Source organism: Acomys russatus, chromosome 20, assembly GCF_903995435.1.
Source record: "Acomys russatus chromosome 20, mAcoRus1.1, whole genome shotgun sequence".
Taxonomy (NCBI): domain Eukaryota; kingdom Metazoa; phylum Chordata; class Mammalia; order Rodentia; family Muridae; genus Acomys; species Acomys russatus.
In genome coordinates this window covers 45,377,880-45,394,653 of record NC_067156.1, presented here as the reverse complement: position 1 = coordinate 45,394,653, position 16,774 = coordinate 45,377,880, and the positions used below count along the sequence as shown (strand labels likewise).

Genomic DNA, 16,774 nt, shown 5'->3' with positions numbered 1-16,774 from the left:
GTCTACATGGGACTCCTCAAAAGACTCATCAATGTCAGTTCCACATGGTAAGTGTAGGCAAGATTCTTAATACGGATTATACATCTAAAAAAAGTGATGCAAATTCTTTTGATAATCTTGTATATGATATCTTTTCTTTGACACTTTCATGCTCCTTTCATTTAGTATTGTTTGTGGACACACTTGGAAAGGTCTCAAAAGTCCATACTTTGTTTTACTAAATCTAGCCCAGTGGTTTCAGTAACAGGAGGCTCCCCGACCATAATCTCTGACATGGTGTTTTCCCTTAAGTGTCTGAAATGGCATACGGAATACTTTACAACTTTACTCTTATAAAGTCTCACACACATGTAAAAATAATGAGATATAAGGGTAGACAGTAGATATATAGATGATAGATAGTAGACAGATGATAGATAGATAGATAGATAGATAGATAGATAGATAGATAGAGGTAAAGCCATTTTTAAACCACAGAAAATACTTACTCTTGAGCCACTTAAAGTCCCTCTTAACAATTAAGTAGATTTTCTGACACCATCAGAACTTCTATCACAGATATCCTATGGATATAGGCTTAGTACTTAGTTGATATGTACATCTGGCTTTCAGTACAAAGTACCAGACTGATGTGATGACATCCACAAATGAGTCACACCAATGTTGAGCCCTGGTTTCTTTAAACAACAACAACAGCAATACCAGGCCAGTAATTCCTTCCCAGAAACACTCTTGTTCTCCCAGAAGACAGACTCCATTCAACTCAGAGAAACCCTAGCACAACTGGGCTGAAGACCCTGTTTAGCTGCCTATGAAAACTGACACTTCGGAGTTCCTCTTTAAATGTAGAAAATTTGCCATGACTTTAAGTTTTAAGGGACCAAGAATGCTCATTGCTACATGTAGAGGGAGAAGCAAGACACACTGAAAGCAAAACCAAATGATAGTTCCTATAGCCCAGCGTGGTGAGCTGTACAGAATGGGGGAAAAATTCACTAACCCATAGGCCATGCTTTGAAATCTGATGCCCATATATATAATGATAAGGAAAGATAATGAAACCAAATGTTCTTTAAATAGATACATATTTGCTGATGCAAAAATATAAATGGCTTCTAAAAAAATGAAGAAGGTGAGGGAGACAGGAAGTCCTCCCATAGTGAACTCTAAGCTCATGAATAAAAGCATCCTGTAGATCAGGCTGTCCCCAGTCACATTCTTGTCTGTGTTCATCCATTCTGTGCAATCCCACATATTTCATAAAGTTTTATTTAGGGCTCCCAGCCTAGTTTCATCAGAAAACTAATCAGTAGAAGATGCAGGGAAACCAAAATAGTTGCCCCAGTCTACCATCCATCCACACCTTGGCAGACACGCTGTGTGAGGGAACTCGGGCCAGGAGGTGTAGCAGTGCCTTCTCCCAAAGGGTAGCATGTACCACAGCTTTTCTGGAAGGCATTGATGGATGTTAATTTGATTAAAGAAGAAAACACTTCTTAGCCGTCAAGAGCGCTTAGAAAGTAAGAAAGTTATTTTTTATAGCATATGGAAAGATACATGAGGCCAGAACAAAGACAAGAACATAAAAAGCAATTAGCCACAAAGACAAACACCAAACTCTGCTGTATCTCTGTACTTACCTGTTCCTCATGCAGCCGCAACTGATCAAAAGAATGCCAGAGTGATTGCTTTAAGGGGGCCAGGGAATGAGTGTAAAATAAAGGTTCCTTTTAACATTATTAAAATTAACAGGAATATACCCAGTGTAATCATGTATTCAAAAGAAAAGTAGAAAACTATAATTGGTGTCATCTTTAAAGCCCCCCCCCCCAAAAAAGCTTAAACCATTATCTACTTTAAACTTGGAATTGTTTTTCTGGAAATATAATATACATCTAATTTCATAATAAAACTTGAATTAGCCTAAACTTGAAGTGCACTAGATTATGGATCTGTCTTGTGTAGCTATAGAATAAAATGTATTATTAACCCTATCCTAGGTGGCCCTCCTATTTTCTTGGACTTTATATTTATTTTATCTTTCATACTGTAAGCATCTCTGTGTCTTTGATAAATTATGTTCTGCAGGACTGTGGAATGAAAGCAAAGAAACCAAATTACCTCTCCCCCAGTGTGTGTGTTCTGTCTGAGATCCTCAGCATCTCTGCTAACAGTCTCTCTTACCTGAGGTTGTTTGCACAGATAACGGCAAAGCTCTCCGATGTACTGAAACACAGTCACGTTGTACTTCTGGCAATCATTCCAAAATTGGCTCGCAGAGAATTTCTTCTTCAACACGCATGTGGCCCCTATGAGAGGAGGTAAAAATAGGCACTAAGAGAGAATTTCTTCTTCAACACGCATGTGGCCCCTATGAGAGGAGGTAAAAATAGGCACTAAGTCACTCTGAAGCACAAGTGGTATGGATTTACTCCCTTCTGAGGCTCTCAAAACTCGTCCCCAGTCACTGGTAGCAAATTCATTTTGAAACATTACCTTTCTGGTCCAATAGCCTTTCAGGGTAGTCATGTGATATCAACTGCAAATGTGCTTTCTGCAGTATGTGGAATGAAAGCGCCTTGAAAATCAGTGGGAATTACGTGTATACTACCACAGGCACTGAACATACAGGTATACTACCACAAGCATTGCAAGTACATGTATACGACCATAACATTGCAAGTACATGTATACTACCACAGGCATTGCAAGTACATGTGTACTGCTGTGGGCACTGGGAGGGTCATCCATATTTCTCAAAGATAAATGATATTAACTAAAACACGCACAAAGACATGCAGTTTGTTGCAAAGACCTAAAAGTAGCTTCATCATAGCCTGAAGCAGAGATTTAATAAGCTGTGCTAAAATCCTGCCAACTAAAAGTTCATCAATGGGTACAGTACCTAGTTTTAATAACATGCTTTAACATGGTGTCTGTGGTGGTTTGAATAGAACGGCCCCATAGACTTATGCTTGGCCCATAGGGAGGGGCACTATTAGAAGGCGTGGCCTTATTGGAGGAAGTGTGTCACTGCGGGGGCGGGCTTTGAGGTCTCCTATGCTCAAGCTACACCCAGTGTGGCACACTGTCTCCTTTTGCTGCCGGTGGATTAAGATGTAGAACTCTCAGCTCCTCGTCTATCACCATGTCTGCCTGCACACTGCCATGTCCTGCCATGATACTAACGGACTGAACCTCTGAAACTGTAAGCTAGCCCCAGTGAAATGCTTACTTATAAGAGTTGCGTTGTCATGGTGTCTCTTCACAGCAACAAAACCCCTACTAAGACACTGTCCTATTTTTAGTTGGGATATAAGGCACATACCAAATAATCCAAATTTTAAAGTAAACAATGTAATGCTTTTTCACATGGTCACAAAGGTGTCACCATTATCACCACCTAAATCTACTGAGTCATAAACTCTATCACAAGACTTCTCGGATGTTTAGGACAGACTGTGGGGAGAAAAGAAACTGGTCTTGGAAGTCCTTCCCTTCACTCATCTGTGTAATACAAACCTTCATCTTGCCTAGAAGAGGCAGAGCCTGTTTTCCTACTGTTCATACCTAGACTCTTGTCTGCGCTTTGACTTGTTTTGCTCAGCAGAATGCCGCTGAAGTAATCCCCGTGACTCCCGAAGCTTGCTCTAAACTGTTCTGCAGCTGACATATTTACTCCTTGAGACTCCTGGGTCCACCAGGGTCTGGGAACCCTGGAACAAGTCTCCTAGAGAATGAGCAGCCACAAGGAAAAAAGGAGCCTAGAAATTACTGAAACCACAAGGGCAAATGTCCTGGACTTTGATCTCTGTAGTTTAAGAATATACTATGTTAGGAAAATGCGCCCTTTCCACAAATATGACATTGTAATTGTGCGATACACATGCAGTTCCTCGGAATTCTATGAATAATTTTAAGTTCTGATGAACATAACCTCTGATTAAAACATTGTGAGGACATATCAAAAAAAAAAAAGGTAAAAACTTACCCAATTCAACACATCCGCCAATGCCAAGGAGAGCCCCTGAGCTGTGGTACAGAGGGAGCGTTATATAAACAATGTCGTCAGCCGTGCAGCCGAAAGCCCATAGCCCAACAGACCCCTTCAACGCCTGCAACTGGCTAATCACAGCTGCTTTGGGTAGACCTAGAGGGAAAGAGAGAGAAGTTACACCACACATGTTCTCCGAGGGACTCCCATCCATGGTCAATATTGTGCAAATTGACATCAGCGAAGTAAAATATCATAATTGTGGGAAGGTTGGGAATGTAGAAGGAGAGCAAAACTTTTCTTGGCAGGATTACGTGCTTCAGGAAATGGCTATTCATGTTTGCCTTTGCATATGAGCTCATTTTCTCATGACCATTGGGTAAACCTTTTGGAACATGTTGTTACACTGCTAGCTAAGCTAGCTGCTAGCTATGCATATAGCTAAGAATTCTTTAAACTACTATCTGAGGCATATTGAAAAAACTCCCTGACCTTGCTGTATCCCATGTATCTAATGCCCCCACTGTATTGTTTGAATGGATTGCCTTTTAATTTCCTTTGTACTGTAGTTTCAGAAGTCCACGCAATCCCTGCAATGGAAGAACATGGCTTCCAGACTAGTTGAAATCTGGTATGCAGGGTCATAGTCACTCATATTGTTTTCAGAATAAACTATTTCTCAGTCTTTTAAGTGGAGTTATTTTTATGTAAAATTATACTTGTGCACATATACACATACACACAACACCCCCCACATATATATAGCTATAGATATAGATAGTGGATAGATAGATAGATAGATAGATAGATAGATAGATAGATAGATAGATACAGATATGTCCCATTACATGTATATCTCTGAAAGATTATCCTTATACTAACTACACAAAGAGTTGAGACAAAAATACCATAAATTATTCTAGAATCTTGAATAGAATATGCTATAGAATCTTCTAGAAAATATTGAAAGAAATGCTAACAGCTGAAAAAAATATACCCCCAGATTAGAGGAATCATAATATAAATCTAAATTATATGTAAAATAGAAGTTTTCCAGAGAACAAGTCCTCTAAGTAGGATTCTTACTGAGGACCTTGTCATGTGTAAACATGTCTTGTCACATGATTCTTTTTAAAATGCAAAGTTCATGAAATATGTTGGAACCTTTTCATAAATTTTACGGGCCAAATATAGTGTTCTTCTCTGTCTAACCTTCTCACATGTATAATTAGTGTCTTATGAAAGTGTACAGTTGTAAGTAATATATAGAATGTTCGCATTTTATATAGTGTCTCAGTGCTAGCATCTGCAGGCAGATGTTTTTGTTATTGTTTTAGAATTTGTTGCTGTTATAAAAAATTATAATGTTATTATAAGAATTTTACCCATCATAAAATCTGATAGGTTAACCTATATGACATTGTATGAACGTGTTTGAACATTAGCACTTTTATGTACTTCAAACCATATGTCTCTATCATGGGACACAACTTGTCTTTCTGTTAATAAATACCCGTACTTTAATTAATTCACTAAATCTCAATGAATCCTCCTCGGCTTGGAGTTTAAAGGGTCTTAGTTTTTCAAATGATTTCCTGCACAGTTTGGCTCAGTGGTTAAAAAAACAAACACACACACACACACACACACACACACACACACACACACACACACATACACACACCTCTCAGTCAGCACTCATAAGCACTCAGCCCTGAATCTAACTCCCAGAGCCACAAAACTAACAAATCTAGCTCACAAATAAACTCATGGGCTTCATAAAGTGGTAAGGAGACGGGGCCAAGCAGGCGGTTTCCTGGAGGCGGAAAGGAAAGCGAAGCCCAAGGAACTGCAGAAGGCATCAAAGGAAGGGTCACAGTCCATGGAGACTTCAAATGTCCTCCAAGGAATCTCAAGTCCACCTTGTTCTGTTCCTGCTCTGAAATGCCTGATAGACTTAATGTTCTATTTCATTAATGGGATCAGACTTAACCTTATATATAAAGTTGGGATAATATTTGCCACGAACTTAAAACCATGTTCTTTCTCAAAATATATCTTTGTAGCTATTCCTAATAGCTTGGATTCTTACACCATACTGAGCCTCTCTCCAAATTCCCCCCTCAAAACCACATGTAAATATGTGAGATGAGACTAGCTCTAACTATGGTTGTAAAGAATAGCTTTCTGTTCCTCATCCAGACGAGCAAATGTTTGTGCTTTTTCTTCTGCAGAAAAGTTCTATTCCTTAGTCACCACAGTCTCCTACTCTCCACAGTGTCCCTGCATCTCATGACAAACCAGCTCTTAAATTAAATGCTTTTCACGGAGAGACTGGTCCAAAAGTGGCAACTTTATATCTAATGCTCTGGTTGCCTTTCAAAGCCACTTTAGTGGATTTCTTGAGCCTCTTTCCCTTAACTAGTTTAGCTATTTTTCAGTATGTAATAAACTCATGAACTTACCCAAAACAATGGAAGGTACTTAGTAAATTTTTTGATAAAAGAGACAAGAGATAAAAACTTATCAGAAAATGATCAAAAGTTGATGGTGTTTAGGTTTGAATGAAGAATAATCAAACTTGACTAGGGCTTTCAGGTAAAGTGTTAACACACCTGCCTGTGGAGTCACATGTCTTTTTTCCTAGCACTCCAGAAACAGAGGCAGGAAAATCTCTGAGCTCCAGGCCAGCTTCGTCTCTACAGAGTGAGTTTGATGACAGCTAGAGCTACACAGGGAAACCCTATCTTGAAACCAAAAAACAAAATAAGCAACAACAAAAAACAAAACAAAACAAACCAGACCAGACCAAAAAGCTCAAGATGTCAAGGAGCATAGAAACTTTGGAGCAGACATCAATGGTAGTTTTAAAACCAATATAGTCATAAAGCACTTATTTGCATCTTTCTTGGTGAACTTTTTTTTTTTTTTGAGAAAGCCTACCTTATGTGGGCTCTACAATTCTTGATACATTAAAACTTGTATGAATTTTGACACCAGAAATATTCAAATGTAGTTTTGAGTTGAAAAGATTATTGGGATAGGGTCCAGGAAGGAAGTGAGGAGGAAGAGTGTATCTTGTGACATAAGAACCAGGAGAAACATAAGAAGGGCTAGAACATGCCAAGATAAAGACAGCTCCAAATCAATACTTGTGAAAATTTGTTTATGATATTTGGCAAAGGAAGGAGAGATTCATAAGGAGAAAGAAGTGTGCAAAAAGGGAACTATCTGTACGGTAACTACAACTTGCTCCAGACACAGAAAACAAACTGAGGCTTGGCTTCCTCCAGAGACTTGTAGGAATATTTGAATAGATATTTGAACATATAGCTGCCCAATTACGCAAGCAGATGACCTTGTTAGAGATTCCTGGTTCCACCTCTTAAGTCCAGTAATGGGCAGACTAGATTGAATACATCTGCAGACCCTAAGCACAAAGGAGAGGGCAGAAGATAACAGGCTGGAGTTTCATTAAAGAGGTCATGGAACTCCTCCAACAAAGCCAAATGTAAGAGGAAGCCAAAAGAAAGCTCCTTTGTCTCCACAGAACCCCAGAAAGGCTCACAAGTCAGGAAACTAGCCCCTGGAGGAGTAAAGGATAGCGCTGCAAGCATAAATAGGCTGCTGTATGGGAAAGTCTGCCTATGAAACAATTCTAGTCATGTTTAGCTAAACAGCTAAACAAAAACTTCTGGAAATGCAAAAAAAAAAAAAAAAAAAAAAAGGCTAAAATAGGGAGATAAGATATAAATTTGCAAACGTTCCTAATTTCCCATTTCCCCTTTAACCCTTGCTATTTTCCTTCTTGAAGATTCTTTTGTGAGGTATCCAAATAGTTCACAGATAAAAGCAAGTAGTCACGGGTACCTTCTACACACACACACACACACACACACACACACACACACACACACACACCACATACACACACAGAGCAAAGAAACCAATAAGTAAACCAATCACACCCAGGCATGCTGGCCTTCTACTCATGAGTTAATTTGTTTTGGGTTTGATTATGTACACTTTTAATGAACTGTCAGTCAAAGAAACCCAATATTTAAGGAAATTCGGTCGCATAAAACGAAGCTATACAAATTTAAACATAAAAAGATTGGGGAAAACAGGCAGACAAAATAAAGACATTTGAAAAGATATGAGACAAATTATCAATACTACAATAATAGGTGTCTCACAGAAGAATATTAAAAAGAACACAGAAAAGAAGTCTCTTAAAAACTGAGAGAAGGAAAATAGGAAATTAGTGACTGAGTCCAAGAGACTCAATCTATAAAAATGGAAAGGCTCCTAGGATGAATGAATGAGCAAAGCGCCCGCAGCAACAGGAGGAGGAAGGAGGGGGAAGGAACAGAAATGAACAATCAAAGAGGAGAGGTGTTCCTTTTAATATAGAAACTCATAGTACCGTAAGACACTAGCGATTAGCCTCCCAGAAAATGACTAAGTAAGAGCAACCCCAGCGTTAGGCATCGGGATCCTATGAACTACTGGGGATTTAAGGGTGGGAAGCACAGAGATAAAAAAAATTTCTCAACAAGTACACAGGAAATCCAAAATCAATATCCTGAATAAAAAAAAAAAATTCCAACTTTCAATTCTACAAACAGTCTTCCATCTGTAAGGATAGCGTAAAAAGGATGTTTTGGGATATACAAGAATTAAAAAGAAAATGTTCCATGTGTCCCTGGAGAGAACAGCCCAGGGAGAGAGTGAAGAGTTAAACGGCTGAGGCTCTAGTGAGTAGGGGACCAAGGAACAAAAGTGTTAAAGGAATTCCCAAGGTGATGGTGAAGAACATAACACAGGGCAGCAACACAGCAGCTGAGGAGGATGGAAGGAGAAGGAAGGATGTCTGGGACAGGGGTATCCCAAGGTTGTCATGATGCACGGGACTATTTACAGCTACGTTGCCTTATTGAGGAGGAGGTGGCATTGCAAATTGTTTCAGCACACTTGCTATCTCATTATCCATGTTGCTGGAAACCAAGTTATCTCTTTCAGCTTCAGAGAACTTTCTGTCACCCTGAAACTGTGTGCTACAGTAACATGGCCCTCTTGCCACTCACTCAAACCCTCACGACCTATAGGTTTTGACCATGAGAAACCTAAGGATCGACACCAAGGCCATGTAAATTCCTTTCTTCATGAGTGTTTTCTTTAATCTAGCCCTTACAATATCTCTATAGAGTAATCTAGGGACTAATGCCTTTGGGCTTCAGTGAAACGCTCATCCACTGGCCCCTCTCCCACACAGCACTTGACAGAGGGTTCCTTACTGCCCCATGACCTCCTGTTGGCATCCCTCACGTGTCTGACACCTGTGTGCAATCCATTCCTTCTCTTTGCTGTCTTATGCTCTCATCCTTCTTCATGTCTCACCGGCCGCACACAAGCAAACCTCCCTCTGTCGTCTGTCGTCTGTTGTCTCTCATCGCTAACCATCTTGGCTTCCAGACAATTATAAGATAGGGCCTTCAAGACCAAGCTCTGGGGATGGGCCAAGATCTTCAGAAATACCAGCGTCCTGTGGTCTTACACGCTAAAGAAATCTCAAATGAAATTGAGGCCAGTGAGCATAAGGACTCCCCAAAATGGGAACAATTTGCCTTTCACTGTCGAAGCAATTAACTCTCCATCTGCATTTGAAAGTTCCTGCACAGGAGAACCTCAGGATTTCTTGCACGTATGCTTTCTCAGATGATAATTTGTTACATAGGCTGTAAAATATGTTGTTGTTTTTGAGCCAGCATCTCACTATGCTCCTGTGCCTCTACGTGGCCTAGAACTCATTTGGGTAGACTAGGCTAGTCTTGAGCTAACAGAGTACTGCTGACCACTGCCTCCCAAGTGCTGGGATCAAAGGCTCACACTGCATCATGAATGAAAAACAAGTAGAGAGACATGACATCCCTAGATATAGTGGAGAAGATGATTTATTATAGACACCAGGGAAAGCGTAGCCAGAGGCATCTGGAAGAGTCCAGACTGGAGAGTGAGGGGCACATAAAACAGGATGAGAAGAGAGAGAGGGGCAAGAGAGGAGCTGAGAACTACAGACTGGCATAGCTGCAGTGGCTGAGATATATAAGGAAGAGAGGCTGGGGAAGAGGCTCAACCCAGTCCCTGGGCTGGAGAGCTTAGGGGAGAGGGCAGGGCATGCCAGCCAGGATTGAAAGTACCCAGCACAAGACGTCCCAAGACCAAGTTCTCAGCACAAAGGAGATTTATTTGCCCCGCTGGGACAAAGGGCAGAAATTAAATGGTAAAGGCATGAGATAAAGGAGAGGGAGAAGGGAAAAGGAAGAAAGATGAGGGGGAAGGGAGAAAGGACTGCCTCTGGATAGAGGGGAAGGCAGGTGTGGCCCATACGCTAATAGAAGTTTATAAAGATTAAAAGAGAAGCCTCTAGTTAGGATAAGGTGTTGAATTTTGATTGGACAGGTTAATTAAAGTAGCCACAGGTGGCTTTTGTTTGCTGGACTTTAATACTTTGATAGCTGGAGCTTGGAAGCCAGCCTCAGGAAAAGGGAGTGTCCAAATTAGGGAATAGATCTTGGTACCTAGCTTTAGGAATGTGTGTGTGTGTGTGTGTGTGTGTGTGTGTGTGTGTGTGTGTGTGTGTGTGTGTGTATTTGTTTTTGTTTTTGTTTTTCTAAGGAAGAGAAACTGGAGGAAGGGCAAGGCCTGCCAAAGTCGTGTTTGTCATGTTCAGGCATGATGGTGTCCTTCAAGGTTGACTCTGTAGTTAAGTACTGAAAGCAGATAGGACGGCTTTGATACATTAAATAGGCTCCTCAGGTAGCCTTGTGCCCTGGGATTTAAGATTCTATTTTTAATTATTTATACATGTGTATACACACACACACACACACACACACACACACACACACACACACACACACACACACACACTACGTGAGAGAAAGACAGAGAGAGAGAGAGAGAGAGAGAACAACATACCTGTTGTTCCAGAGGTAAAAATATAGAGGCAAGTAGACTTGAGGCTTGAGGTGACATGATAGCTTGGTGGTACCGGCTCATCAGAGGCGAGACTCAGCTTTTCACTGAGTGAAACTACACCTTGTGGAACAGAATCCTTCATTCCCCAAACCCTGACATGTTTAGGGAGGCTGGGAAGGATTTCTTCTATGCTTCCAAGCAAATCTGAAAAGCAAACAATTAGAAATAGGTAAATAAACTCAAATCTAAATGTCTCAGGTTGAGTTTCCTTCATGTGTTAGGACAGAGATAAAATGGCAACACAGTATCTTCTCTGTCTGGTTGAGTGACATCAAGGTTATTTTATGCTTATATTTGCTTTGAGAAATGTTGTTTCTCAACCACTAGTCTGTCCTTGAATTTACAATATCTTACCTCATCTTGCAAAATCCAGGGATTAGAAGCACGAGCCACCATTCCAGGCCTTGTAGCTCTATTTCAACAGGACTAACTGAAACATTTTTGTGATGAAAAAACACAAAGCAGATTCACATTAAATGTTGGTGATTTTGAGTTTCCTGTTAAAAGACTACACTTCCCAGCTTCCTTTGTGCCAGGCCAAGCAATTCCAGAAGAGAGGGACTATGGTGTGGTAGTAGTTTCTGCTCTTATAAGGTGCCAGATCTCATCTTCTTCTGTACCCATTTTGATCACCCTACCATAAATAAACATGGTCTCACCTAAGGTTAAACAGGCCTTTCTTTCTTCCTGCCTTCTGTCTCTGTAAATAATCTAAGATACTCTGTTACTAAAATTATAATTTCCCCAATTTTTAAATAAAACTACTGTAAGGGCCAAAGTTAATTTGTAAACCTCACTTGCCCAAGGACAGATAAGTCCTAAAATGCTGGAGGCTTTTGTTTGTGGGAGATAACAAGCCACAAGTTTGACCCAATTGCACTGGGTGTGCTTTATCACATGTAGCCTGCAAGTAAGAGGGCAGGAAACACTTCAGGATGAATACTTCCCTGTGCTTGGATGTAGGTGGGAGGTATGTAGGCAGGAAATACATCAGCATATATGCTTGTCCCTGATTGGACTTGTTAGCAAATATAGTGGCTATATGGTTTTGTTTTTTAAGCCTCTGCAAAACATGACATGTTGCCATTTTCTAGAAACCCAGGAATGGATATTCCCAGAGTCCGTTACTCTGGCCAGTATTTAATGATAGTTATTCCAGGAATAAATCTAGGTGCTTAATTGCTCAACCAGAAAGAAGAACATTTGGGAGAACCCCTTGGCTGCTCTGGAGTCATAGGATCATTGTGGTTTCAAGACCATTTGGAAGCTGAAAACTATGTGAGAGAGAGGCCTGGTGAATTTAGAGAGAGGCCTGTTCACAGCATGACTGATAAGTGAAGTTATAAACCCCCTGAAGCAGAGGGGCAGGGATGGGGGGTGGGAATGCCTTCCAGAAAGGTAACCAGGTCCTCTGTGCAGGGGACAGTGTGGCAGGGCAGCTGAGAGTGGGATGGTTAGCAGAGCCTCCAGCAGCAGCGTGGGATCCAAGACCAAGGAGAGAGCCAAAGCCACTCTGAGAAGAGGAATTGCATATCCTGAGAGCTCTGGTCTCCACACTTGACAAACCCTGGAGTGTACTGAGTTTAAAGTCTGAGTGTTAGGAGATGGGAAAGGAACCAAAAGACTGTTTTTAAGGAACTTTTTGTTTCCAGGATTCAAAATACAAAAAACAAAATAAAACTAAACTAAACAGAACAAACAAACAAACAAACAAAAATCAATGTCTGTGGTGAGATGAGACAAAGCTATTAGAAACTTTGGTGTAGCTGCTGGCATAGGATAAAGTCTTATACTATACAGCAGGTCATTAATGGGAAAGAAGAGGGATAAGGTGACAGTGAGCCTCTCGTGAGGAAGCATTAGATATTAGGGTACCCAGAACCCAACAGTACACAAGCAAAATCCATCATTCCTGAGAGCTTTTTTTCCCAAATAGAGAGAACTATGTTTGTCACATTCTTGCCACTATAATTCTGCCTTAGTTAACTTAGTTTAACTGAATATAGTGTGAAAGTTTTACACTTATTATAGCTGCTCATTTTCCCCCATATTTCTATGACATGTTATTCTTTTCTAAGGAGTGAGGGACTTTTGTTTTGTTTTGTTTTTTTAATGTGCATTGATGTTTTGCTTGCATGTATGTCTGTGTGATGGTGTCAGATCTTGGAGTTGCAGACAGTTGTGAGCTGCCATGAGGATGCTGGAAATTGAACCTGGGTCCTCTGGAAGAGCAGTCAGTGCTCTTTAGCTCCTGAGCCATCTCTCCAGCCCAATGAAGGACTTCTTAATTCTGTATTTATTTTAATTTAACATCTACCCCCAACATCTTTGGTAGTGCTGTGTGATGATACCCACTGGCCTTTTGCATAATTAAATTATTAAAATCAAACTAGAAACATAATTGTAAGTTATATCTTGTTTTGAATGTGAATCCACAGAACCCATATATTGGATATTTTCATAAATGATAATGTGAAGCATGAATGATTATCTGGTTGTTTTGGGGGGACAAAAGCTGTCAGTTACTGTACAGTTCCATTATACTGTAATTGGAAAAACTTCTGACTTGTTTCCTATAATTTAGATTAATAATGACGAAGCAACAATGGAAATGAGTCATATTTCCTTCCGGTCCCTCCATATTTTCTCCTAGTCTTGCTGCAGCCTGCCTAGAGGAGCCTTCTCCCGCCCTCTCTCCATTGTCTGGATACCTTGCCCATTGGTTCTGACCCAGGTCTCCCTAGCTCTTCCCAACAAACCTTCTCATCCTTCTCTCTTAGCCCATGTTCATTCCTTCCTTTATGTCACCTACTAAACAACAAATTTATTCTCTCCCAGAGATGCCATACCCAACACAATTGCCTAGGATTTAGAGTGGGGAACAACAGTCAGAGAGTGGATCACCCACCCAGGAAAGACTAGAACAGATATATACACCAAGAAGCCCCCTCAAAGAGTTGATAAACAGTGTCTGAAAAAAAATAGTAGGGTACAAAATTAACACACAAAAATCAGTAACCTCCTAAAAAAAATGACAGTGAGAAAAAAAATCATAGAATCAGTACCTTTCACAATAGCCTCAATAAGAAAAAAAATTCTGGGATAACACTAATCAAGCAATTAAAAATACTTGGATAAGAAAAACTTTAAGACCTTGAAGAATGAAATTGAAGAAAACACCAGAAAAATGGAAAGACCTTCCATTCATGTCCATGAATTCATAGGATTGCCATGTTGAAAATGGTCATTCTGTCCAAAGCAATTTACCAATTCAATATAATTCTCATCAAAACTCCAACATATTTTCTCACAGACATGGAGAAAGCAAAAGCTGTGTGCAGACTACTTTTGGTAAGGAGTGAAAACCAACAAGGATGGACTGAAGGAAAGATAAGGCATAAAAAAGACAGCACAAAGGATCTAGCCTTTCAAAACAATACTTCTAGGTTTTGTTGAAATGATTCTTTCTGGCATTTTAAACTTATCAATTCATTCAACTATTGATTGCTGCTGTCATGATTTCAAATTGGCCATCTGGAATATAAAGCAAAGGCTAAGCTTCTATAGGTTCTTATTGAATTGGATATAAGTACATACTGGGTTTTAATATGATTGTGAGTTGAACCTTTGCTAAAACTGTAGAGTCTGGGGAATAGTGTGGGTTTACAAAGAGTGGCAATGTTTACAAGAATAAAGGAAATGAGCAAAAGTCAAAGGAACGTGGTTTCATATCCTTAAAATTCAGCTGAGGCAGAATTCTCAAAAACAATTCTTTCAACAGTGGTTAAAAGTGATATTTGGCATTGTAATAAAAGGTTGAAACATCAGTGTGAGGATACAGAGGGAATGGAGGTTGGTGTAATGTTAAGGACACGTTCTGTTCTTCTGGAGGACCAGAATTCAGTTCCCAGTACCCATATGGCATGTCCAGCTCCAAGAGGTCTGACACCCTCTTTTATGGCCCCTGAGGGTACCCACATATACCTGGGATTTGCCACCCTCAGCCTGAAAAAAAAAAGAAAATAAACCTTATTTAAAAGGATAAGGAGTTACTAGTTACTTATCAACATGAAAATGGCTTCATTGATCTCGAAAGGAAATTCGGGATTACTGATATGGCTTAAATTTACACTGTTTAACTATATTTATATTATTTGTGTGGATGTTTATCCTGCATGTGTTTCTTTGCACCATGTACAACCTTGGTGCCTGTGGAGCCTAAAAGAGTTCCCTCTTTTCAGATCCACTGGAAGTAGACTTACAGACAAGGTTGTGAGCCAGGCCCGTATGTGTGCTGGAAATCAAACCAAATCAAACCTGGGTCTTGTGGAAGAGGAGCCAAGGGTGTTGAAGCAGCCCCCCAAATAATAGTTTAAATATATTTAATAAAACTCAACCCATTTTTATTCCTAAAAGAAATGTACAAACCACCATTGCCTGTAGAACTTCAGATACCTCAACAGTGATCAATGCCCTACTCCTGCTGCTGCCTGCTGCGTCTGCCAGGCATACCATTTATTCTGGATAGATTTCTGTTTTAAGAAGCTGTGCTTGGGAGATGACAATAGATACAGATGTTGACAGTACTAAACTATGTGAGTACATCAGTTAGCTAGGTTTCCTATGGTATTTAATAAAGCCTTCAATACAGATGGTTCAATGCATTTGGCTTTGTTTGTTTGTTTCAGCAGGTTCGTTAAAGGAAGACGCAACATGTCCTCCCACATACAAGGGGGAATCCCCTGTGTAAAAAGCAAGTAAGTGATGATCCTGATTTGTGCTTTGCATGTTGTGTTAATAACTCTCTATGTCATCCTGCCCTACATTTAACAGGCCTATAATATCAAATGTGAGGGAAGGGACTCAGCTGATTATAGTCCTTAATATATAGGTCAGTATTTTGCCTTTAAATTTTTATATAAGACTTGAGGTATAGGTCCATCATAGCATACTTGTATGATATCTATGAGGTCCATAGTTTGATTTCCAGCACCAAGAACACTGCATTAATCAACCCAATATGAAAATCAACTCTAAGTAGGTGACTTGATTTCTCTTTAGAATGCAAAACAAAACAAAATGTCAGGGTGAAATGATAGATCTTATTGCCTTTCCATCATTCTCCTGTGTAGAGCAGCTCATCAGTCATGTGCTCATAGGGGCACAGCTAGGCTCTGGTTTTTAAGAAAATGATGCTTAAGTAAGCAGTGTCCTAAAGTACTGTACAGACATGATGATACCAGTGCTTTATATTAGCCTTGGAAACACAGTCTTGCAAAAATAGTGGTCCAGCTACTTTTATAAACATTGCTTTACAAATTGTAGAACACTTATGGAGGGAGTGTGTACTATTTGTGTCTATTCATAATATTTATATATTCTTTTATGAACACTGTTTACTATGAATTACAGAACACTTAGGAAGTATGTACTATTTTCTGAAACATGAGGAAACTGAAGTCAACTGAAAGTCTAAAACTTGATGGCCTGAACAAGATAATGAGCATGAGCTTGTTTTAATCCAGGAGCACTGGACTTCACATCTACCACACCCCCTGCCCCCAAATTAGCATCCACTCTGCACACATATTTATATAACTGTTTTGAAAATCAGCAGTCTTGATTTGATGTGTTAAGTAATTTTCCCTTTTCTATTGAGAAATGATGGGTCTGAGCCATTCTGTTTCACTCAATTCTCTGTCTAGGTTTTTTGTTTTTGTTTTTTTTTTTTTAATTATA

General features: G+C 39.8%; 1 protein-coding gene across 1 annotated transcript in view; it reads right to left on the bottom strand.

Moving 5' to 3' along the window:
* Positions 1–16,774, bottom strand: part of Slc27a6 (solute carrier family 27 member 6) — a 41,943-nt gene that overhangs the window by 19,886 nt on the left and 5,283 nt on the right. Inside the window, exons 2-4 of the mRNA XM_051163274.1 lie at positions 10,976–11,179; positions 3,992–4,150; positions 2,185–2,309 (exon numbers count right to left, since the gene is read on the bottom strand). Coding sequence (XP_051019231.1) covers positions 2,185–2,309; positions 3,992–4,150; positions 10,976–11,179 — 488 coding nt within the window. The remainder of the gene's footprint in view (positions 1–2,184; positions 2,310–3,991; positions 4,151–10,975; positions 11,180–16,774) is intronic.